Source organism: Dama dama, chromosome 14 (assembly GCF_033118175.1).
Source record: "Dama dama isolate Ldn47 chromosome 14, ASM3311817v1, whole genome shotgun sequence".
NCBI lineage: Eukaryota > Metazoa > Chordata > Mammalia > Artiodactyla > Cervidae > Dama > Dama dama.
The window spans coordinates 40,156,647-40,179,969 of NC_083694.1; the positions used below are offsets into that span (position 1 = coordinate 40,156,647).

A 23,323-nucleotide genomic window follows, 5' to 3' on the forward strand; every position below is an offset into this window, starting at 1 on the left:
TGCAAGAGAGACCTCTGCAAACTGAGAGGCCATGAGAAATGTCACCAAGCAGAGGGGCAGAGCTCGAGATGGCTCACACAGGACCCAGGCTTCCATTCCCCGAGGAGGTCTGGGGGAACCCCATCTCTAGCCCCCGAGGCCAAGGGGTGCTTCTGACCCAGCAGGCAGCCCCCTCTCTGCTTGTGATCTCAGGTCTGCCTGCATGAATCCCAAAAACTGGGTCCTGTATCCAGATGAGGTGGGGAGCCCTGGGGATGGAGAACCCTGGCTTCTGTGGGGGTGGCAAGAGGCAGAGGTGACTCAGAAGGGGGTAGGGGTGGGGGTTCTGCTGGTCCCTGGGGAGCACAAGCCAGAACACCATGTGAGGTGATGAGCATCAAAGACCTAACCTGGGAAACCAGGGAGCAGGCTGGACACTCAGAGAGGCAGGGTGAGGGCCCCTGCCTGAGAGTTAGGAAGGAGCTCGCTGCAGGAGCCGAAAAAGGGGCCTGGGTGAGAGTGGAAATGTTTTCTGAGACAGAACACCCCCCTGCCAAGTGTCTCATTCTCGGCCTGTGGCTTCCTCCCTCCCCAGAGCTGTGTGGGTGGGAGGCCGGCAGTGGGTCAGGAGGCCTCAGCCCCCTCCACTCCCCAGAGGGTACATACCCGCTGCAGCTCCACCTCCACGGTCCCCGCACTTTGTCTCCAAAGCCTGTGTCTACACAAGGCCCAGGGTGGGACCAGGCCTTCTGACCCCTGCACCAACGGCCACAGCCCCGGGGGCTCCCCGGAAGGAGCATCTTGTGCTGTTTTCCTGCGTTTAGCTAAATGCTGTGTGAAGGTTAAAGGGAGACAGGGAGGGTGAGAGGGAGTGGAGACGGGGGAGGAAGAGGGAACGAGACACTCTCTCCTGGGAGCACACGCATCCATTTAAGGAAGGCGAGCTCATCACACTCCACACCAGGTCTATATACAGTAACGTGAGGTCCCTTCTCCTCCTGGGGCGGAATGTCGCCCTGCGGCAGCCACTCCAGACCCAGGACGACACCCTCCAACTGTGGGTAAGCAGTGGCGACACCTGCCTGGTGGGGGGGACTGGACAAGGGAGGCAGGCCCACCACAGGGCTACCTGGGCCTGCCCCCGCGTCCCCATCCTGGAATCCACCTGGTGTGGCCTTGGCCGAGATCCACCCCCAGGCCTGGGGTGCCGTGAGCACACAGGGAGCCATAAGCAGGAATTAAATAGTGACAACTTGTATTTATTACAATTATATACAGTCAGATCATATTCTGATACCTATTACCTGATCACACAAAAGAACACGTTTGGGGGCAGGGCGGGGTCAGACAGGAGGGCCCCGAGCCTGGTCCTGGTGGGGCGGGACATCTCCCCAGAGCGGTAGCAGAGCCACCATGCGGCAAGCCAGCGGTCGGGAGCAGTGCGCTGTCACGTGTGGCGGGTGACCAGGCCGGGGCTGCGACAAGCACACGCGGGCGGCATCGCCGGGCAGGGCCTGGCTGGGGGCCCGGGGCGGGGGGGGGGGGGGGGGGGGGGGCGGAGCGCAGGGCCGTCGCTTTTGGAATCACGAGTGTGGCCCCCGTGGCCACTGGTGAGAAGCAGTAAGGGGCCGGGGCAGAGGGAGGGGCCGGCAGACGCCGGGTCCCCTAGGCTCCCCCTCTGCGAGGGTCAGGAGTCAGGTAATAAAACTACCTCTTGTCATGCACGGTGTTAGGTTGGCTAAGACGCTCAGCTGGAGCCCCTGGACCGGACGTCTGTCTGGGAGGGGGCTGAGGGGCTTGAGCCCAGAGAGTTCGGAGCCCTCGACCTGAATGAGATCAAGGTCAGAGGCCTGTCTGACCGGGGCGGTCTGGGTGGCCAGGCTCTGCCTGCCCGGCTCAAGGCCCCGCCCCGCCCCGCCCCTGGGCCCCGCCCCGCCCCGGGCCCCGCCCCCATACCGCCTAGTCCCGCTCGCTCTCGTTGCTGGCACCCTCGGGCCGCCGCAGCTTCTCCACCTGCTCATTGATCTGCCCGTCCCCACCCCGGCGGTCCTCCCTCTGCACCCCCAGGCAGTCCTCCTCGTCCACGCGGCTCACGTCCTCGTCCTCCTCGTCCTCCTCGTCCTCCCTCTTCTCCTCCTCGCCCTGCACCTCCATCCTCACCTGGCCCTTGACGTCCACCACCCCCTCGCCCTCCTCCTGGGGGCCCAGCAGGTGGTACGTGGCCGTGGAGCCCTCGGGGCTGTGGCCCTCCTTCACGGGCGAGGACGACGTGGACTCATTGCTGACGGGCGAGATGTCGCTGCTGCTGTGGTGGTTCACCGCCGCGGGGCTGGAGGGCGAGGGCGACTTGACGGGGATCTGCCAGGAGGGGATCTTCGGGGCCGACGGGGAGGGCGGGAACTGCCTCCTGGTAGAGGAGGGAGAATACTGCCGGGTTTGCCCTCAGCAGAGCCGTCCCTCCGGAACCCCAACGCTAGTGGACGGTGAGCAGGGCCAGGGCCAGCCCACAGGGGACAGGACGGGGCTCCGCCACACACGCCTGCTGCCCTCCCTTCCCTTCCTCTGGAAACAGGCCTCTTGGCCCCTTGAGGTTAGAGAAGCTGAGATAGAAGCCAGAGGCATCAGGGCTGCCCGGAGAGTACCCTTCCCACTCAGGGTGCCATCCGTGGTCCCTCTGCCCGGGGCCAGGCCCACCCTCCCTGGCAGCTGCAGGACAGTTGGCCCTGGGGAGCCTGCCATACCCCAGAGCCTGTTCCCTCCGGTCCTCACAGCAGTGTCCAGTCTCCAGCCCTGGGAGGGGCAGCGAGCAAGGGCTGAGGGCAGAATCCTGGAACCCAAGACCCCTGGGCCTCCACTCTAATTTGGTCTGAGCAAAGATGGGTAGAGCAGAGCCTGGCCTGGGCCACGGGGTCAGAGACATCAGACCTGGACTTTTCTAGAAAACTTCCAAGCTCAACACTTGACAGAAGAGCCAGCTCTCCCCTCCCACTCCTGTATCCCCGCCCTGAGCCCTGGGCTGGCAGCCAGGGCTTGGAAATCAAGCTCGAGGACAGGTGGGACCAGACCACCCCAGCCTGAGACCAGAGGACAAAGGCCTGCTGCCTCCTGGGCTGTCTGCCAGCTCTGGTCCCAGACAGTCCTTCCCCTCAGACCCTGCCACGTGAAGCCCATCACCAGGGCCTCAGTGTTCCCCACGTCCCCGAGGGGCAGCCCGCTGGCACACCAAGCTTGGCCACACCTCTCTTAAGGCCACAGTTTTGTCCCCAGAGAGAGCCTGAACGTGGGTGACTTGGAGAACTGGGTACTCTGGTTGTGACCACAAGACCCTGCCAGCCCCTCATCCTGGACCTAGAGTGAAGTGTCGCCTCATTCAGCCACCTACTAAGCCCCAGGGCGCTCTGCAGGTGGGGTGGCCAACTGTCCCAGGGGCCCAGGACACAGGACTTTCAGCTTTAAAATCAGGCAGGCCTGGGCAAGCCTGGACAAGTTGGTCACCCTCCTCTTGGGGCTGCACTGGTGCTGTCCCTGCAGAATGACACAGTGAGACCACAGGAGCCAGGGGTGGGGGATGGGCACTGCGCAATCTTCTGCCTTGAAATCAATCTCTTCTGCCCTTCAAACTGAGCGGGAACAGAGACCCCTGGCCTGGCCCTCGGGGCGGGGGATCCTTCTCTGGGACCCAGCTGTCACTGAGAGCTCCCAGGACTCAGGACAGAGAGAGTGACCCTGCCCGGAAGGTGGGGATGCGCTCCTCTGCTCAAGATCCTGCTCTGGCCCCAGCTGTCCCTGACCAGGTATGGACAGGGCCAAGAACTGTTTGTATCTCAAAACTCTTGTGGGCCCTTCAGATGGTCACTCCTAAAGTGGGGAGGGAGGGACTTGCCGGGGAGGGTAGGTAGAATCGCGGGAGATTCCCAAACTCCATGCCTGAATGACACAGCTCAATCCAGGGTGGGAAACACGGGGCGCCCCTGCCCCAGGAGATGCCCCATCACCACCCACAACAGCAACAGCTGGATGGGCCCCAAGAGCCCCCTTCCCCAGTCCCAGGCAGAGAGAGGAACAGAAGCCCACGCCTTTGCAGCTCCTACCGATTCAAAAGAAGCCCCTTCAAGGAGTTAATTTCCGACTTGAGTTCATTGATGTTCTGGGACTCCAGGATCCAGTTGGTGGACGTGGTGGCCTGAAAGTCACAACAAAGGGGATTGAGGATCAGTGTGGCACCTCCCTCCCACCCCTCCAAACTCAGACGCTGGGACGGCAGAAGGACCCAACCCCCTCGGGAAGGTTTGCTGCGGCCCGTTCTGGGGTCTGCTTGCCTGGATCTCTGCTGAAATGACAACTCCCTTAAAACAAACATCCTCCCAACTCTATCTGGATAGCTGATGATCTTAGGGAAACATGACATGTACTCAGGTGTAACTGGCATCCTGGTTATGAAAAAATAAAACAAGAGAGCCCTCATCTTTTACAGATACAAACTGAAGTGTCTGCAGTGTGAAATGATATGCCGTCTGGAATATGCTTCAGAATAACCTCGGGCAGGACAGGCCCGAGGCTGCGGCTGCACTGTGTGGCCAGAGCATGGGGGTTCACTGAGTGGCCCACTACTCCATGCGTGTCTGAAACGTTCCATTAAAACCAAACTAAGAAGATATATTCCATCTCTACACCAACTACTCCTTCCACCTAAGACCTTCTCCCTGCAGAGATCACACCCCCACACACACACCCACAGGAGCCCTGGGGATAAGACAGGCAGCCACCTCCAACCACAGGGCCTGGAACCTGGAGCCGCTGTGGAGGGTCAAGGGGACACCTGAGCACCTGCCTGGCCCATCCCCTGGCCCCCATTCTTAATGAACCCTGAAGGCAGACTTCACCTGGGTGCCCCCTCCCCACACTGCTATGACATCAGGCCCCACTGCCTGCAAAGTCAGGAGCCCCAGCCAGGCAGCCCATTGACATGCGCTCTTTGGGATGATCCTGAGGCTCAGCAGAGAGAAAGATAATGATCTGGAGGTGGGCCCACGGGGGTGGGGGGGTGGGGGGGTGGATAGCCACAATGACCCTGGACAAATGCCAGCCTCCTCCGCATGCCTTCTCCTTTGAATTTTGACACCACTTTCCATGTTAACTTCACAGAACCACACCTTTTTTCAGCAAATCTTATTGGGATAAACGGAGGAGAGGAAAGCCAAAACAGTGATCCCCCAAAAGGGAGCTGCCTGTGGCCCAGGTGCCTATGAGGTACTTACGAGCCAATTTCAGGTATGTGGGACTCGGTCCTCCAGGCTAGAGGCCACCTCCAGGTGCAAGGCTCCTGCCCCTTGACACCACTGTTCCCACCTGACACAAAACCCCCGGACCACAAGTTCAGGAGAAAGCGGGGAACCCCAGGCTGGCAGAACGGAGGGCCCCACACATTCCCGCCAGCCTGCGGGGGCTCGGAGGTACAGCGGGGGCTGCTGTGGGCACCACCCAGGCAAGCAGCCTAATGGTGGTTTAGTCGCCAAGTCATGTTCAACTCTTGCGACCCCATGGACTGTAGCCTGCCAGGCTCCTCTGTCCATGGGATTCTCCAGGCAAGAATACTGGAGTGGGTTGCCATTTCCTTTTCCAGGGGATCTTCCCAATCCAGGGATCGAACCCGGGTCTCCTGCATTGCAGGTGGATTCTTTACCAACTGAGCCACCAGGGAAGCCCCAGCAAGCAGTCTGGCTGGGCACAACCTGGCAGGAAGAAGCCCCTACAAGGGGGCAGCCTGGAGCGAGCACGCACAGACGCCTGCTGCCCTCACACACATCCCCTCAGGGTCCGCGCTCCAGACCACCAGACAGCACAGATCCAGCAGCCACTGTGCTGGCTTCTCAGAGGCCCTGAAAGCTATCGCAGCCCATTAACAAGGGAGCAATTTCCACTCACCGGCCGACAAAGGACTCAAATTTCCAAACGCATCTGGTGCCAGATGCCAGGATTTAGAAATAAAATCTGACATCTGGGGCTTTTTAGCCAGTCTCTTTAAAAAAAAACAGTTGTAGAAAATTCCCAGCCTTCAGTTTTATGTAGGTTTTTTAATTACTTAACGCTCTTCTTTTTAATTTTTTACAGTGCTGCAGTAGGAGTTTGGAAGCCAGATATAAAAACTTACATTACAGCTGAGAAAACACAGCTCTAAGTCTCTGGTTTATGGGGTAACCGAAGTCACACACAGTGAGCCTGGCTTCAGTGGAGAGAATGAGAGGGGTTAGGGGTGGGGGGACATCAAGGAAACAAGCCCAAGAAACACCCAGGGGCAGCTCTCAACCACCAACGCCATCCTGGGCCCCCCTCCCCTCTAAAAAGCAACATGTGGTCTTAATATCAATGCTTAGGGTCTGAAAACAGTTTTCCAATTTCCGGAATGGCTTCTGGCCACTGGCAGGCCGCCGCTCCCAAAGATAATGGAGCAGAGTGGGGCACAGGCTGTCAGCCCCTCCCTGGCTGCTTTATGGGCTGCCGCCCACGGGGAGGGTGTGAGGTGGCTGGCAGTGGCCACTGGTAACCATGCCCACGTGCAGAGGTGGCACCTCCGTGGGTGGGGCACCCCACAAGGGGGTTCCCAGGCACCCTTTTCTCAGGAGCACAGGGACCTTGAGCGGTATGCTCAGGTGGGGCTCTCCTGCAGGAAGCCACCTCTCTCTCCTTGGGGTCAGAGTTGCATGGAAGCAGCCAGAAAGCTACACGGGAGGTGGGGATGGAGTGGGGAGGGCAGCGGACGCTGTGGAACACTGTCTCCTAGGCCAGGCTGTGTCAGGAACACCATGTCACACATGCACAGAGCCCAGACCAAGAAGCTGTGATCCTGGGAGCTGACAGTAGCCAGGCACTGTTCCCAGTAGGTGCACACAATGAGGGAGCTAGGGTTACAGCTCCATTTTACAGACACGGAAACTGAGAATCAGAGATGGGAAGTGACTTGTCTGTGGTGACACAGCAAGCACATGCCACAGAGCTTTAACCTGGGCAGTCTGATCCCAGGATCTGATATTGCCATGGGTGCTCGAGATGTGGGAAGTGAGGCAATGAACCCACCTCGGTCATCCTAGGTGGGTCTGCATCTTTCAGGGGTTACCGGACCCCAAGATCAAGGTTTAGAGAACTCACCAACAGCCACATTTTAGCCCAGGGCCTGGGCACCCTTCTCCCACCCTGTTCCCCAGAACTATTCTTGGCAACGCTGGGGCCTGTGACCTAACTTGTAGGTGGAGACCATCCCGTGTCTACGCTAGCTACCACCAGAGCTGTAGTATGTGCTGCCATGGTCAGGGGTATGGGCCTCAGAGACAGAAAGGACAGCCCTTGTCACTGAATGCCACATCGCCCGCCTGGTGACCACCTCCTTTCTCCACAAGGGCAGTGTAACTGGCATCAGAAGAGGGCATCAGATGCGCAGTGAACTGGGCACAAGGATAAGCAAGAAGAGCCTGGAGGGGCTGGAGGGTCAGGGACAAGTACCTTGGCTGTGGCCAGTTCATGGGCCAACTCCTGGACTTTTTGCTGCTGCTGAATCAGCAGCTCCTGGACTGAGGCGAGGGTCATCTGTAACTGAGTCACTGGGAGGAGAGAGCAGGCGCATCTCTGTTAATGATACATGAAGATTCCCCCTTTGTCCACACACCTATGAGCCGCTGCCTCTAATTTATCTGCAGACATCCCCCCGCCCTCCAGCAATCCATATAATTCATCTGCACTCTGGGTAATCTACCTGCACTGTATCTAACCTCTAGTATTTCTACTTTATCTTTCTATTGTGCAGTTGTCCATGGTCAACAGTATATCCGTCCAAAACCTCTCCCCTCTAATTATATCTGTTTATGATTTGCTTGGCTCTTCCAACCCCGGGACTGCCTGCCTCCCTCATCTCCTGGGCCTCACTGTGTCCTTGTAAAACTCAAGGCAGAGTCTTCGATCCTGGGAGACACACAGCTCAGGTCCACAGCATACAGAAGTGGTTAAAAACTGCCAATCTCGTTAATCTCGTTTCCATATGGCTCCCTCCTGCCCTCCCTACCCAACCCCGAGGCTGCTGGAGTGCCCTGTCCACTGTCAGTCTCAAGGAGACTCACCAGCAGGATCTGGGCCCCGGAGGGTTTCCGGGGGCTACACAGACAAGCCCCTGAGGGGCAGACTCCAGTCTGGGACAGGCGGCTCTCTCTGTGCCCAAGTTTTTAGATTCTGAGCCTCCATCCAGTAAACAAGCTTATATAGGAGGAAAAACCACCCCTGGAGCAACAGGTCCCAGCTAATCTGGGCCACCAATGGGGCACCGGGTAATGAACGCGGGCCCCGTGGAGTCGATGACAGAGGAGGTGGCCAGGGTCCCCGGAGCCGCAGTAATTACAGCCTCTCTTGACCCTGTATGGGATTCTTAGAGAGAAGGGGGGAAATTGCTGAAAACCCCCCTGAAAACCTCATGGAAGCAGAAATTAAAAATGAACTTTACAGCCCTTAGAAAGGCTGTCATTTTATTCCCCTTATTAATATTCTGAGGTTGGGAGCCTTTCCGTAAAAACATAATTAATTGAGGCCGCGCCGACAGTAAACAAGCAATTTCAAATTAAACCGAAATGACGGCGGCTTCATTTGCAAATGTGAACAGATTCTCAGAGCAGATAAATGAAGTCACCACATAAAGTGGAGACGGAGGGGAGAGGGGAGGGGGCAGAGAAGGGGCTGCTCGGAGAAGGCTTTGAGGGGTGACTTGATGGAGTCATTAATCTTTACCTGTCTGGGCCACGCTGCCACTCAGCTCCGACAGACTCGCCTCCATCCGCTCCAGCTGCTTCCGGTCCTCCCGGCCACCCGTGATGAGGGGGAGCAGGTACTTCTGCAGGGAGTGGGGGATGCGTGAGGGATGGGTATGTACCTGGGGTGACTCCCCAACCAGCTCTTCAATTCCACCTGGCAACTTCCTCTCTGTCACCCCTGGGCCTTGGAAACCCTAGGCCAACGCCGTAAGTGAACAAGACATCCGAAAGTTAGGAGGCTGCGAGTAGAACCATGTGAAAACTCCTGAGTCGGGACCAAAAGGAGGGAATGGGGACACAAAAAAATCAATCTGACTGACTGCGATGGAGTACTTTTGGGTTCTTTCAGTTTTTTAAATGGTGCTATATAGAGAGAGTTTCTGTGACCAAGAATACTCAGAATTCTACTTTAGAAGTTGTATGATAAAACTGTAGAAGGTTATACAGGAAAGTGGTACCACTGGTGGCTTCCAGGGAGGAGCGGGAAGGAAGTTCGCGGTACATTTTTCTGAACCTTTCATATCCTGTACCAAGGGAACGAATTATCCATTCAGAAAGAAGCAAGTCAAATTTAGAAATTATTGAAGAAACAAAATCAAAACCCACAGTAGATCTGCAGGGCCTCTGGCTCTTTCACTAGGAGCAGGTAATGTGTGGGTATTCTGAAGCCGTCTAAGGCGGTCACACCCAGTCTTTCCTAAAAGTCTTATATGCTGTGAACAGGCTTCCTTCAGGTAAGAGTTAAATGCAGCCAGATTCTCCCAGAATGGAGACACTGGGCAGAGGGGGAGGAAGGGGCAGAAGTGGGAGAAACTGACCATGAGGACAAAAGGAAGTGGGTGCTGCGGAGCAAACCAAACAAGGGGCCCAGGACGTGGGGGTCCCAGACGAGGCGAGGATGGGAGTCCTGAACATTCAGGAAGAAGGCAGGTGGGGTGCAGCCGCTGACTGGCGGCCAGCTCGGAGGTATCCAGGGTGGAGGTGGACAGCAAGCTACCCACTGGCATTGCTGGATGAAAGAATCCAGGCTCCAAACTCCACAATCTCAGGACTCGGTGCCCACCCATCTCAGGGGCCTGAAACCAGTCGCCAGGCTTACTGGGGCGGTACCAGGGGTGCCCAGTGTGGGCCTGGCAGAGGTGGTAACTGGCAAGTGTGACCAAAGGAGACCTTGGTTCTCATTCCATTTGAGGCGCAGACAGGAAAAGACAGCAACTACTCCATTAAGGCTTCTGTATTGGGGGAGGGAAATGGGGTCTCTCACAGGGGTTTGTGGGAGAGCTCATTTCAAGAGCAACTCCTGAGTGAAGACCACTGTTTAGGACACGTAGAGAAGCACTTCTTATTTCACAAAGTGTTTTCCAACCACTGTGTGAGTTTATTACCCACAACTTAGATGAAACTCATCAAACATAGCCTTACGTTCCAGGTTGGAAATTTCCTAAGTATGAAAGTCAAGAAATTCTATAATGTAATGGACTAAAAACTCCATTTCTAAGATCAAAAATTCCAAGGAAAAGAACACATTCCCAGCCTGAATCTTCAGGTATTTATAAAATGAGAGCTTACCTCTCTTTTTGCTTTTTAATTTAGCAGGCATTTTTAAAATTCTCGTGTCATCATGGTGACTGATCTTTTCTGTCTCTTCTTTCTTAAAGCAGAGACTAAAGATCAGAGCTTGGTGGAAACAACTGATGCTATCTCTGCTCAACTCCAAGGAGAGCTACGCCTTCTCTTTCCACCAGATCACAGGCTGCCCGAGGGCAGCCACGTGACTAGGTGGGTCCTGCTCAGCAGAGCCTGGACAGGAATGGAGAGTTCTGTCTCAGCCTTTTCTCCTTCCTAGTGACTGTACGCACTTAGGGACTGGAGACGACAGGCTTTGAGCACACAGGGAGAGCAGACGCACGATGTCAGAGGGAGCAGTCCTGGGACCCACCACATCCTGCTTCCCGATTTCTAAGGTGGAAACTTCCAACTTCAAGAATAAATGTTACGCTGAAAAGATCAACTTCACTTCAGTCAAAAATTAAGAGTCCCAGGAAGCAATGTGAAAACATGTTCCATGTGCTAAAAGTTACAACATGAGGGAATCCCCTTGGTGTCCACTGGTTAGGACTCCAAGCTTCCATACAGGAGGCACAGGTTTGATCCCTGGTCGGGAAACTAAGACCTCACTAGATGCGTGGAACAGCCAAACAAAGTTATGGAATGAGTCTGGATATTCATTCAGAGTCTTTTTTTTTCTTCAGACTTTTTATTTTATATTGGGAGTATAGCCAATAGTTCAGATTCTTTTCTTTTTAAATTTCCAAACGAGGGATGGAGTTGCAGGTGAGCTCAGAAAGAAAGGAACCTCTCTCTGCAGCACCGGCAGAGGTTAAGTCCTTCAGCCACCAGTTTACCTTCTGTCTCTATTTTACCTACCCCAGCTCTGTATCTTCTAAAAAACACTCGCGTGCTTCAAATCAAAGTCAGTACGTGGTCACTATTGTCTGATCAGGATCTGGTGTCAAGGAAGTAAATGTTACTTCACGCCTGCGGCTCTGCTGGAAGCAGTGAACTCTGGGGCCCTGAGGGCTGTGGAAAAGACTGTGGAAAAACCCTAGATTTACATGGAAGCCAACAAAATATACAGGAGGAAAAACTAGTAAATATGATCACACTGAGTTTCTCAAAGCTGGTGTTAAATACTCAGGTGAAACAAGAGGGTACAGAGCACCTGCAACGTGCTGGGAACACAGTCCTTTCCACAGGAGCCCCACCGCTGTGAGCATCACCACAGCCTCTTGAGGTAGATCCTACTGTCCTGTTTTACAGGTGAGCCCGCTGAGCCTGCAGTCACACAGCTGCCGAGTGGCCGGGCCAGGATGTGACACTGGCAGCCAGGCTCCAGCCTCTGTGGTCTTAACTGCACATTGTTCTGTCTCTTAAGAGGGTCCAGCCTGCTCAGAGCATGCTGGGCAACATCCTCAGTACTTGACATGGCTCTGCGTCATGGGCCCTGTCACCCTGTGCAGCAGGCAGGGACTTGGAGGAGAGATTCTGTAGGTGAGGCGGGTCTGAAGGCCCTGAGCACACCCACCTGGGTGGGGGCAGGACCAGGATTTGACCCGGACGCCCCTCTAAAGAGCACGTTCATCTGGGCACTCAGCCTCTACATGCAGGCCCACTGATGTCCCCACGCTCAGGGCAGCACCAAGGGGGTGCGGGGAGGGCGGCTTACCTTGTAGAGCTGGTGAAAGCCAAACGCGATCCCTGCCATGATGATGGCCAAGGCGCTGTAGTCTCTCCACCGGGAGCCTGCAGGGCCTGGGGTCAGGAGAAAAGCTGGGGTCAGGAGGAGAGGCCCTGGCATCCCCCGGGGGCAGAGGCTCCTTGTCTCAGTCGGGGTGTGTCTCATGCTCAGATGGGGGGTGAGCATCAGAATGGGGCTCGGCTGTCTCCCTCCTCCTCCTGGGCCTCCAGACTGTGCTGTGCCTGCAGTGGGGTGCTGTCTCAAGGGACTGAGGCGGGGGTAGGGGGAGAACGGCAGAGGCAATCTAAAGACCTGGGCATAGGCTCCACGCTTGAGGAATAAAGGATCCAGTGAGGGTGCCGTAGCACCTGGCTTGTGCATGCACACACGTCCACATGCTTCCTATATGAGCTGGGAGCCACCTGAGGGTCGGGGCCAGAGGCTGTGTCACTGCCTGTTCGGCTTTATGAGGCTCCAACAGTGTACACGGTGGTGCTGAGGGCACAGGGGGCAGTGGTGGCCAGACTGCTGTCTTGCTCTGTTCTGCTCTCACTCAAGTGCACCTGGAGAGACGGGCAGCCCACACACAACTCAATGAGGTGATGCCAGAGAGGGACCGAGCACACAGACAGGACACGGTGAGAGGGGGATGGTGGGGCCTCAGTGGAGGACAATGCCGAGACCTGTGGGGTCTCAGGGCACAGTGCTCCAGGTGGGGGACTAGGAAGTGCAAGGGCTGGGGTTGACCTGTGCTTAAGCAGACGGGGGAGCCCCTGGGCCTTCCCAAGGAGGGGGCATTGCAGGCCAAGAGACAGAGAGACCAGAGAGGGGATGGGGGTCGTGGTGAGGGGAAAGGTGGGAAAGGCCGGGCCTGGAAGAGAATGCACGCAAGGAACCTAGCCGTCGCTTCACAAGCAGCGGGGTTGCTGATGGCTCTGAATCAGGGAGTAACGTGGTTGGCTCTGTGCTTTGGAAGAACGACATGGGGAGCACCGTGGACAGCTACGGGGGGTGGGGGCTGTGGAGGCGAGAAAGCAGGAAGAGACTACCACCAGGGCCACCAAAGGCAAGTGGGACAGGCCCAGGATGGAAGGTCTTAGGGATCTGGACATGGGCAGCTGGTCTACACAGGAACGGGCCCTTCAGCACAAAGCCCCTCCAACCCCTGAGTGAAATCCTAGCTCCAAAGTGGGGAGGAGAGTTTTCTACTCCACAACTTCCACATGAACTGCTCACGATGTGTTTTCAGGTCCATAATCTGATCTGACACCTGGTGACTCTGGGAGGTGCACAGGAAAGCACGAGCTCCATCTGGAATGTCCAATGGAGGGGCCACATCCAGGCTGCCCAGCGGCCGTCTCTCAAGGGACCAGTCATGGGGGTATGGGGGGGGGCAAGGGCCACTTTCTCCAGAACCGTCAGTGGTGCAGGACACCCTCAGTCTGTGGACTCAACCTTGGCACCAGGGAACGTGACTCAAGGTTTGCACCCGAGGTGTGTGCACATGACAAGGACCTGAGACTGGGAGGGGAGCCTGGGAGAGGCGGGGGACGACGAGCCACCACACTCGCGGGAACTCACATGTGGCCGGGCCCGGCTGAAGGCCTTGTCTCCCCACAGACGGACACCTGTGGCTGCAGCCATCCCCTCCCTCCCCTGGGCCTGCAGGTACTGGCCACGTCCTGGCGCTTCACAACTGAAGGAGAGCAAGAGGCAGTGGTTCTGAAAGTCCCTGCTGGATGTGGGCACGTGGGGAGGAGGGGCTGCTGGCACCCGGTCTGACTGGGGACCCACGAGGCAAAGACCTCGATTGGGAATGAGGGAGATGCTCCCCGCTCCCTGAGCTGCTGAGAGGGGCTCTCAGGAGATGGAGACAGAGACGACAGTGATGGAGGAGGCTGGAAGAGTCTCTTCTTGCCCTACCCCCACCCCCCACCCGCCTGTGGATTCCACTTAAGTTTCTCAATGGGGCCCAACCCCAAAGTCTCCTGCACAGACTGCGATCAACTCCCTTCTCTGGTTTACAGTTTCTGAATAGGTAACACATGCACATGGTCTGGGCTTCCCAGGTGGTCAGTGGTAAAGAATCCGCTTGCCAATGCCAGAGAAGCAAGAGACTCGGGTTCGATCCCTGGCTCGGGAAGAACCCTTTCGGAGGAAATGGCAACCCATTCTAGTATTCTTGCTGGAGAATCCCATGGACAGAGGAGCCTGGTGAGCTATAGTCCATGGGGTCACAAAGAATCGGATACGACTAAGCACTCACGCACATACACACGCATGTGGTCTAAACATCATGCAGCACATGTCAGTCTACTGCAAAGAGGCTTCCTCCACCACCACGAACCTCTGTGCTCATAGTGTCGTCTTTATCCAGCCAAGAATTCTTATGCAAACATGAGGCAACACGTACAGGCATTATTTTCCTTCCCTTTTCCCCACCTCTCATTCTTCTTTTTGGCTAAAGCTGCATAATATTCCATTAAACAAACTCCCTGCAGATGGACATTTAGATGATTTCTAGTCTCTTCCTGTTTCACACAAAGCTGCCATCAGTAAGCGTGTACACACAGCCTCTCACATCCATGTAAAAGGCCATCTGCAAATGTGAACTCCTGGCAGGCTGGGTCAGAGGTACATGTACCAGCAGTTGTGAGACAGCTTGCCGAACTGTGCTCCCTGGGGTTTGAACCAGTTCATTCACAGCCACCCCAATGTAATGGGTTAATCACACACATAGATTTCTGCTAATACTAGAGCCAAAAAAAAAAAAAAAAAAAAAAACTTCACTCTAGCTTTAATTTGCATTTATCTTATTACAAGTGAGGAGTGAGCATCTTTTCATCTGCATCTCCATTTTGGTAACTATATGCTCCCTACTTTTCTACTCTATTTCTTTATTAATTTCCTTCATCAATTCATGGAACCTTCTTATACAACAAGGAAATGAGCCCTCTGTCTATGACAGAAGTTGTCAAAATTTTTCCTAGTATATTTTTCTTTTGACTCTGCTTCTGGTCTGCCTTTGTGGCATGCACTGTTTTCCTGTTTACATAAACTTATCCATCTACTCTTTTATGGACTCAGGGGTTTGGGTCATGGTGAGCCAGGGCTCTCCCCTCCCCTCCAGGGTTGAGCAGGGACACTCAGGACCACGTCTACATACACACTGGCCCCAGAAGGGCGCCCTCCTGCTCTGACCTGCACAGAACACCCTCCTCTGATGTGGAGCGACTCAGATAGGTCACAACTGCTCGTGAAATGGAAAACTCTTGAGATCATCATGGCAGACCTTTCATCGTGACCTTGAGAAGCTCCGAGTTCCATGCAGGCACCTGTCTCATCCCAGCCTGCTCTGTTCTGGGTGTCTTGGTTCCAAAATCCAGTGCAAGCTCGTTTTTAGGCGGAAATAGTGAGACAGAGTAACCGTGGCACTTTTCAAAAGAGTCACTGTTCCGTGGGGCTTCAATCCACCCCCAGAACAGCCCCTCAGTGCTGCCCGAACCCCAGAGAATGCATTCCAAGTGGGCACACGTCTATCCCCAGAACGTTGTATCCCCAGTGGTTTCTTAAATGCCCACTAAACATCTTACAAGAACACAGCTGCAACTGGGCTGAGCACTGGACCAGAACCCCAAGTTTGCAGCATCCTTCTTCTTTCCTGCAAACACTCAGGGTATGCCTCTCATTCCAGGTACTGGAGCCTAGGCTGAGCAGACGCTGGCAGGTCAGGGGTCTGAGAATGAGGACCCCTCCTACAGCTGCTCCCCCTTCCGCAGAGTGCGACCTCCTGGAGCACAGGAGACACCTGTGGCTCCCTGCCGGCCGCACCTTCACCCCCGCGCTGCTCCTTGTTTCTGCCGTGTTCGCGTTAAGAACATTTTATTGCCCCCTGGTTTTCATTATTAATGAAAAGGGACCAGAATGATCTTTCCTAAAGTTCAGAGAGTCTATAAAGACAAGAAGCTGAAATGCCATTTTACTCGTTTTGGAGATGTGTGATACAATCCTGTCTTGTGGCAAAATGAAAAAAGAGGAAAACTAAGGAGGAGATAACTCTTCTTCCGCTGCACATCTTTCAAAGGGTACAGACCAGGGTAGGGAGAAGACACATAGCGTGACGCTACACTGGCTCGCACCCCCCGCCATGACCACCTGGAGCCCTCGCGCTGCCCACCCTGGGGCCAATCATTCCCAAGCCCAGTGTGAACCCCCAGCGAGGGAGCCCAGGGCACCTGGGAGCTACATACAGCTTCTTGTCACTATGTTCCCAAATGTCCAGAAAATACAGTCAAGGGCAGAACACAGGGCCAGTTGCTCGTCTGCTCCAGCTCAGAAGTAAGAGAAGTGGAATGAACGAGCTCTTCCAACAGCTTCAGCGCCTCCAGGCTGACACGATGCCCACCTACACACAAGGCAGACCCCGGCCAAGCAGGCAAGGAGCTTCCACACCACCCACCAGATGAGTCTCCCGAAGGACAGCTTTCTCTTCTTTGCAAGTGCAGGCCATTTGACTGAAGGTGGAGAGCTTTGCCACATTTAAAGAACCCAGGGACAATGGTAGTTTTACTATCATTCAGATTCCAATCGTCTCCAGCATTCGCCCAATAGGCGAGACCTGCCAGCTTGCCCAGGAGGCCCAAGGCTTTACCATCACCTCACAGGCTGGCCTCTGCCAGGGATGAAGACAGTCAATGGTGGAGCATTTTTCATCCTGCACAACTGAGCATTTCCGGGACCACCTTCATGTCTGAGGCTGCAACAAGGTCAGAGGTTGAGCTCTTTGAAACTCAATGCCTTCCTACCCTCCCAAGGACTCCATCAACTGGCCTGAACTCAGACAGTGTCCCCAGGGCCTGCCTGCCCAGAGGCTCGGGTTGTGGGTGAATCCATAGCGTATGGCAGCTGGGTCAGGGGCAGGAGGGCTGCACCCCAAGCTCCCTAACCCTTCACTGAATACCACCTAAGCCAACGTTACTCAGCTCCTTTAGCTATATCTCAATCTACCAAGAGATTGTCACCTGCAGGTGAGAACAGACATCATCAAATAAGAACACGTGCAGGGCAGGAATCACGCGCCCAACACAGCAATGTTGAGCTTGAAACCACTAAGCCAGAGACCCACGGACACCACAGAAATCCCACGATCCAGTGAAGGGGCATCAACAAAAGAGAGCTGAAAGCTGTCATGAAACTATCTTGCTGAGACAATCTGTATCCAGGGCTGTGCTGGCTGACAACATGGAGACGCTATCTATCAAGTCCCTGGGGAGGCTGGTGGCCTGAGCACAGGGCTGGGCAGTGGCAGGCACTGGGCAAGTCTAGCTGTGGTCCCCACCCCCATCGCATGGCTCACCAAGGCTGCAGCCACGACTACACAGTGGTGGATCTAGCTTCTTAAATCATCCCATCAGTTCTGTTCGCAAGGCACCCTGAAAATTAAATGATAAGACAGGCTCATCCACAGCAAGGTCCTGGAATAAAGCCAGTCTGCCAAATCAGTGCTTGTTACAGCAAAGGACTGGTAGGCTAAAGGCACAGGGAGACTGATGATCAGCTGAACGGCACCACAGGCTGAACTGAGGACGGCTGGCAGTGGCCAGAAAGACAAACCGACCCAGAGCACAGAGACGAGAAACGGAGCAGCTCGGCTCCGAACAGAAGCACCCAGACCGCCTGGAAAGCTGAGGGCGCTACAGCAGCTCAAGAGCAGTCACACCTGGAAATCCAAGGCCTGTCTTCGCATGAATATCCTGTGAAAGACGATCTTTCCCACTTCTCATGGGCTGCAACACTATCAGCAGTGTCATCTTTAGGCAGGAAGGACACTGAGAGGCATATCCGCAACCTCACCCAAAGATTAAAAAATATGAGCTCTAATTAAACGGTAAGAATTTAGAAGAGTCCAGAAACAGACTCACACTTGAATGGTAAACTGATTTTTGACACAGAAGCCAAGGTAGTTCTATGGGAAAAGAATAATCTCACAACAATTGTGCTGGGACAACTGGATATATCCATAGGAGGGGTAAAAATGAACCTTGATCATTTCCTTACGCCATACGTAAAAGTGAACTCAAAACAGATCATGTACCTAAACCAAAAAGCAAAAACTATAGTGCTTCAGTAAGAAAACAGAAAAAAACAGAAGAAAATCTTCACAACCTGGGGGTAGACAAAGATATCTTAAATACAAAAACCATGAACCATAAAGAAAAAAAAAAGATAAAATGGACATCATAAAAATTTTAAACTTTTGGGGACTTCCTTAGCATCAAGTGGTTCATACTCTGCATTTCTGCTGCAGGGGGCAGGGGTTCGAGCCCTGGTCTGAGAACTAAGATCCAGTATGCCACACGGTGTGGCCAAAAATTAAAAAAAAAAGAAAAATTAACTTTTGCTTTTCAAAAAAGCCCTATCAAGAATATATCCCTGTAGGCTGGAAGAAAACATCTGCAAAACATATATCTGATCAAGGACCTGTAACTAAAATATACAAAGAGCTTTTGCAACTGAATAATAAAAAAGACAAACAAGGTGATTTTTTAAAAAAAGACTGGGCAGTAGATTGGAATAGACACTTCACAAAAGAGACATGAATGGCCACTAAGCACATGACAATATGCCTGACATCATCAGTCATTACAGAAACACAAAATTATAATGAGATTCTATTACCTAAATGGTAGAATGGTTAAACTTAAAAAACTGAGAATACCAAGTGTTGACAAGAATGTGGAACTACTGAAATTCTCACACCTTGCTGATGGGAATGGAAAATAGCACAACCACTTTGGAAAATAGTTTTAACAATATCGTACAAAGTTAAATATACACCCAGCATGTGACTAAGGCATTCCACCCCTAGGTATTTACTTAAAAGAAAGGAAATATCTGTGCACACAGAGTCTTCTTACACGTGAATGTCATGAAAGCATTATTCATAATAGCCCTAAATGGGCAACAATCCAAACAGACATCAACAGTCAATGGATAAACAAGTTGTGAAACAACCATACAGCAAAGTCATAGGAATTAGCAAACCCTGGCGACCTTGCCAAGTCCCATCGTGCTTTTGTTCAGCTGTGAGTTCAGAACAGTTTTCATATTTTTAAAGGATGAGGGGGGAATGGTATATGTGACAGAAAGATGTAGCTCACAGAACCTAAAACATTCATTACCTGGATCAATCTCAAAAGTGTTACGTGACGACACAAAAGACTGTGCTGTATGAGCCCATCTAAATGAAATTTTAGTGTTTAGTTATAGTTTCACACGAAACTTGGTGTCGGTTACATGAGTTAATTGAGTTATGATATGTACAACTCATCAAACTGTACACTTGAAAAGGACTAATTATATTGTGTATAAATTATACTTCAAAAAAGCTGATTGGAAAAAAAAAATTAAGAATACAGAAACATAAGACTGCCGTCTGACCAAGCAATCGTACTCCTAGATGGTCACCCAGGGGGAATGAGAATGGACGTCCACACACGTCCTCAGCATCTTGAGTCCTGTAGCCAAAATCGGAAACAGCCTAAACGCCCACCAACTGGTGAACTGATGGACAAAATGTGGTCCAGCTGTACAACGGAATACTGTTTAGAAACAGGAAGGATGGAAACAGTGCTACATACTATCACATGGAGAATCTCAAAAATATGCCAGCTGAAAGCAGGCGCATACAAGGTATGACATTCTGTTTGATTCTGTTTACCTGACATATTCAGCAAAGGTAAACTTACAGTGGTGGAAAGTAGGTGAGTGGTCACCTACTTTCAGTGGAGCTGAAGGTGAGAGTAACAGTAAGTGGGCACAAAGGAGCTCATCTGGGGGACGAAAGTGCTCTAAAACTGGTATGTATCTCTTCGTAAAGTTCCTAAAATCACTGAACTGGACATTTAAAATGGGTGAGTTTAATAATATGTAAAATATACCTCAACAACTTAGAAAATTTTAAGTAAGGCTATAAACAGATGGATGAATATATAAACAACTGCATTTTGATAAAGGGACACATAACTCAACAGGGACAGGACAATGTTTTTAACCTTTGGTGGTGACACAACATGATAGCCATCAGGAAAACATGAACCTTGACCTTCACATTACACACACAAAAAAATTAACTGAGAGTGAATCACAATCTCAACAGAAAAGCAAAAACAATGAAACTTCAAGAAAAATACACAGGAGAAAATCTTTCTAACCTTAGGGTAAGCAAAGGCTTCGTAGCTAGGGCACAAAAACCATGAATTGTTGGGGGAAAAAAAGATAAATGAATGTCATCAAATCTTAAATTTCTTGTTTTTCAAAAAGGCAACGTAAAGCAAAAGCAAAAGAAAAAGCTAGCCACAGACTGGGAGGAAATACTAACCAGGCATATATCTGACAAAGAACTTGAATGCAGAATATACAGGAACTCTTCCAACCCAATAATAAGATAATTTAAAATGGATAAAGACTGAAACAGTCACTTGACAAAAAAAGATATGTAAATGGACAAGCACATAAAAAGATGCTCAACGTTATTAATCTTCACAGAAATGTAAACTCAAACCACTATAAGTTTCCACTACACACACACGAAAGTTGCTAAAATTAAAAAGACAGAAAATATCAACTGTTAGTGAGGATATGTAATAACTAGGGCTTTTGTACACCACAGATGGGAATGAAAAACAGTACAACCACTTTGAAAAACAGTTTGGCTATTTCTTATAAAGTGAAACTTACACTTAACCTATGACCTAGTAATTCCACTCCCAGACATTTACACAAGAGAAACAAAAACATAGGAAGACTTGTACACAAATGTTTAAAAACAGCTCGTAACAGCTCAACACTGAAAACAGTCCAAAGCCTAAAGTCCATCAATGGTAAATGGACACACAAACCACAGAGCATCCTTACCACGGGACACGGCTCTGTGATAAAGGCAGGAATTTCTGATCTGTTCAACAACTTAGATGGATCTCAAATACATGATGCTGAGTGAAAGAAACCAGACATGAGAGAGGACATATGACATGATTTTCTTCACACAAAACTAGGACAGAGGAGTCTAATGGGCAGCAACAGAAAGCAGACCAGGGGTTCCCCCAGAGTCAGGACAGGATGTGCTAGCTGGGAACAGGTCATGGGGAATCTTCTGGGGTACCAGAAATGCTCCACAAAATGATCATAACAGCCACAGGGGAGTGTACACTTGTCAAAACTCAAATTGTACAACAAAAATGGGTGCATTATTTTATGTAAAACATACCTCACTATGTGTGCTAAGTTGCTTCAGTTGTGACTGCATGGACCATAGCATGTCAGGCTCCTCTGTCCACGGGATTCTCCAGGTAAAAATACTGGAGTACGTTGCCATGCCCTCCTCTAGGGGATCTTCCTGACCCGGGGGTCAAATCCATCTCTTATGTCCTCTGCATTGGCAGGTGGATTCTTTACCACTAGCACCACCTGGGAAGCCCCGTACGTCAATAAAGTTGTCCTTTAAAGTCTGTTCAGAATTTTTTTTTTTTTTTTAAAAAGAGCTGTTGTTCAGTCACTCAGCTGTGTCCGACTCTTTGCAACCCCACGGAATGCAGCGTGGCAGACTTCCCTGTCCTTCATCATCTCCCAGAGCTTGCTCAAACTCATGTTCATTCAGTCTGTGATGCCATCCAGCCATCTAGTCCTCTGTCGTCCCCTTCTCCTCCTGCCTTCAATCGTTCCCAGCATCATGGTCTTTTCCAATGAGTCAGTTCTTCGCATCAGGTGGACAAAGTATTGGAGCTTCAGCATCAGTCCTTCCAATGAATATTGAGGACTGATTTCCTTAAGGATTGATCTCCTTGTAGACCAAGGGACTCTTAAGAGTCTTCTCCAACACCACAGCTCAAAAGCAACAATTCTTCGGCGATTAGCCTTCTTTATGGTCCAACTCTCACACCGATATATGATTACTGGAAAAACCACAGCTTTGACTATACAGACCTTTGTTGGCAAAGTAATATCTTTGCTTTTTAATATATTGTCTAGGTTTGTCTTTGCTTCTCTTCCAAGGAATAAGCATCTTCTAATTTCAAGGCTGCAATCATCATCTGCAGGGATTTTGGGGCCCCCAAAAATAAAGACTCTCACTGCTTCCATTGTTTCCTCATCTATTTGCCATGGAGTGATGGGACTGGATGACATGACCTTAGTTTTTTGAATGCTGAGTTTTAAGCCAGCTTTTTCACTCTCCTCTTTCACCTTCATCAAGAGGCTCTTTAGTTCCTCTTTGCTTTCTGCCATGAGGATGGTATTATTTGCATATCTGAGGTTACTGATATTTCTCCCAGCAATCTTGATTCCAGTTTATGTTTCATCCAGCCCAGCATTTTGCATTAGGTACTCTGCATATATATAGGCAGGGTGACAATATACAGCCTTGACATACTCCTTTCCCAATTTGGAACCAGTCCATTGTTCCATGTTTGGTTCTAACTGTTGATTCTTGACCTGCACACAGGTTTCTCAAGAGGCAGGTAAGGTGGTCTGGTATTCCCAATTATTTAAGAATCTTCCACAGTTTGTTGTGATCCACACAGCCAAAGGCTTTAATGTAGTCAATAAAGCAGAAGTAGATGTTTTTCTGGAATTCTCTTGCTTTTTCTATGATGCAGTGGATGTTGGCAATTTGATCTCTGGTTCCTTTGTCTTTTCCAAATCCAGCTTGTACATCTGGAAGTTCTCAGTTCATGTACTGTTGAAGCCAGGTTTAGAGGATTTTGAGCATTACTTTGGTAGCATGTGAGATGAGTGCAATTGTGCGGTAGTTTGAACATTCTTTGGCATTGCCCTTCTTTGGGATTGGAATGAAAACTGACCTTTTCCAGTCCTGTGGCCACTGCTGAGTTTTCCAAATTTGCTGTCATATTGAGTGCGGCACTTTAACAGCATCATCTTTTAGGATTTGAGATAGCTCAGCTGGAATTTCATCACCTCCACTAGCTTTGTTCGTAGTAAAGCTTCCTAAGGCCCACGTGTTTTCACACTCCAGGATGTCTGACTCTAGGTGAGTAGCCACACCATCGTGGTTACGCAAGTCAATGAGATCTTTCCTATATAGTTCTTCTGTGTATTCTTGCCAACTCTTCTTAATATCTTCTGCTTTTGTTAGGTCCACACCATTTCAGTCCTTTATTGTGTCCATCTTTCCATGAAATGCTCCCTTAGTATCTCTAATTCTCTTGAAGAGATCTCTAGTCTTTCTCATTCTATTGTTCTCCTCTATTTCTTGCATTGATCACTCAGGAAGGCTTTCTTCTCTCTCCTTGCTATTCTT

General features: G+C 51.6%; 1 protein-coding gene across 3 annotated transcripts in view; it reads right to left on the reverse strand.

Moving 5' to 3' along the window:
* Positions 1-1,548: 1,548 nt before the first annotated feature.
* The window catches only part of PEX14 (peroxisomal biogenesis factor 14), a 135,774-nt gene continuing 113,999 nt past the window's right edge, over positions 1,549-23,323 (reverse strand). The window contains exons 5-10 of one of the 3 annotated variants that reach the window (XM_061160423.1): positions 11,995-12,080; positions 8,746-8,848; positions 7,477-7,574; positions 4,071-4,162; positions 2,140-2,386; positions 1,549-1,805 (exon numbers count right to left, since the gene is read on the reverse strand). In XM_061160423.1, coding sequence (XP_061016406.1) covers positions 1,674-1,805; positions 2,140-2,386; positions 4,071-4,162; positions 7,477-7,574; positions 8,746-8,848; positions 11,995-12,080 — 758 coding nt within the window. In that variant the 3' untranslated portion in view covers positions 1,549-1,673. Of the gene's footprint in view, positions 2,387-4,070; positions 4,163-7,476; positions 7,575-8,745; positions 8,849-11,994; positions 12,081-23,323 lie in introns of all 3 variants that reach the window. The other 2 variants (XM_061160422.1, XM_061160421.1) reach the window with 2 other exon arrangements.